Below are 2,051 nucleotides of genomic sequence, written 5' to 3'. Positions count from 1 at the left end.
TCACTAAATTTCCCTTGTGTTTGCTGGTTTTCCCTCAGCCTGCCCCTCATTTTTGAGAGACCAGCATGCAAGTACTTAGTCATTAACTTTGTTAAGACAACTCTGACACTAAAGCACCACTGACAGGATGTATCTCTTGCTGCCGGTTATTCAAATCTGAATCCAGAGTTATATATGAAGAAAAGCTCTTCAGAAGATGAGGCAGGCTGAGTTCATTGAACTGCTGTGAGGTCAATGGGAGCTTTGCAATTAACTCAAACGGAGAGATCAGACACCGGGAAATTTAAAGAAATAAAAAGGAACAGGTAAAAACAAATGATATACTCTAGCAGAGGAGAAAGATTTTCATTTATAAAGTCGATTTTGCTACTTGTTTGCTTATTTCAAAGTATCACTGAAATATGTATTCACAACAGATATTTTGCAATGATTTTGCAAAATTATTTACTGCTTATTTTAATACATAGTACATGGTGGGACATAATGCAACACTTTGGAATTATTGTACTCTCATTCATGTCAACTTTAATTCTCTTTTTCAGACAGACTCAAAATTGGAAGAGCTTAGGCCAACCAGTGTCACACCAAGAACGTTGGTACTCAAATGTGAACACTAAAATCTTCAGGATAGTTAACCACAAAAGCACAATATGACTTCAGCACTTCTTCCAAACGAAGAAGTACAATACTGCTTTGAGAACATTAATGGCTCTTGCTATAAAACATCATTTTCTTCTGGAATCCGGATAACTTTGTATGTTGTACTTTGTTTGCTAACAATTCTTACACTAGGTGGAAACCTCTTGGTAATCATTTCAATTACTTATTTCAAACAGCTTCACTCACCTACAAATTTTTTGGTTGCTTCCCTGGCATGTGCGGATTTTTGCGTGGGTCTGACTGTGCTACCCTTCAGCAGTATAAGATCTGTTGAAACATGTTGGTATTTTGGGGACACATTCTGTAGATTCCACAGTTGTTTAGATGCATCTTTTTGTTATTCATCAATATTTCACTTGTGTTTCATCTCTATTGATCGATATGTTGCTGTCACTGATCCTTTGATTTACCCTATCAAGTTCACGGTTCCTGTTTCAGGCATATTCATAGCTGTTGCCTGGACAATTTCATTTGCATACACTTTTTCTATTGTCTTCTCTGGGGCTATTGATGAGGGGATAGAAGAATTCACAAATACACTCTCTTGTGTAGGGAGCTGTCAGCTTGTCTTCAACAAGACATGGGTGATCACATGCTCTCTACTTTTTATAATACCTTTTTTCGCAACAATGGCACTTTACAGTAGGATCTTTGTTGTGGTTAAACGACAAGCTAGAATGATAGAAACTACAAACAACACCCAGTCATCTGAAAATTACAGTGACAGAGTTGCTAAAAGAGAGAGGAAAGCTGCTAAAACTCTGGGTATAGCTGTGATAGCTTTCATGGTATTCTGGACGCCTTATACGGTAACTGTAATAATTGATCCTTTTCTTAACTTCATAACTCCAGCCCCTGTCTTTGATATTATGCTTTGGTTTACTTATTCTAACTCTGCTGTTAATCCTTTGATTTACTCTCTCTTTTATCCTTGGTTTCGAAAAGCAATGAAAGTGATTGTGAGCTGTAAAATCTTCTGGCTTGACTGCTCAACAATGAATTTATTTCCAGAATAAAAAAAACTTAAACAAGTGGTCCTTGTGCCTAACCCCCTGAGACTTTTATTTCCAGATTGAAAGCCTGTCCAATCCTGCAGCTACTCACATCATATTTCACATTCATTGCCCTTTTCATAATATCTGGCTGTGTATTTCTTTTTCTGTCTGAAGGTATTTTCATCCTGACTTTCTACTTTTTATTATTGTAAAATACTGGTTTATGTCATAACAGAACAATTTATTTACAGATATTGTTAATTTAATACTAGATTATGCTATGAACCAGTAATAAGAGAGTAATTCCTACTTGTGGGAATTGTGATTCTGAGAAGATAAATTCGCTATTCAGAATTCAACAAAGGCAAAAAAAGTTTGAACATTAGAGATGAATTT

The 2,051-nt window shown here is 36.0% G+C and overlaps 1 protein-coding gene across 1 annotated transcript; it reads left to right on the top strand.

The window, feature by feature from the left end:
• The first annotated feature begins 650 nt into the window (after positions 1 to 650).
• On the top strand, positions 651 to 1,676 carry LOC102451391 (trace amine-associated receptor 9-like). The gene has a single exon (XM_006136274.2). It carries the CDS (start codon positions 651 to 653, stop codon positions 1,674 to 1,676), a length of 1,026 nt encoding a protein of 341 aa, XP_006136336.2.
• Positions 1,677 to 2,051: the final 375 nt, after the last annotated feature.

Source organism: Pelodiscus sinensis, chromosome 3, assembly GCF_049634645.1.
Source record: "Pelodiscus sinensis isolate JC-2024 chromosome 3, ASM4963464v1, whole genome shotgun sequence".
Lineage (NCBI taxonomy): Eukaryota > Metazoa > Chordata > Testudines > Trionychidae > Pelodiscus > Pelodiscus sinensis.
Note: the sequence above shows the minus strand (reverse complement) of the source record. Positions and strands in the feature narration are given on the sequence as shown.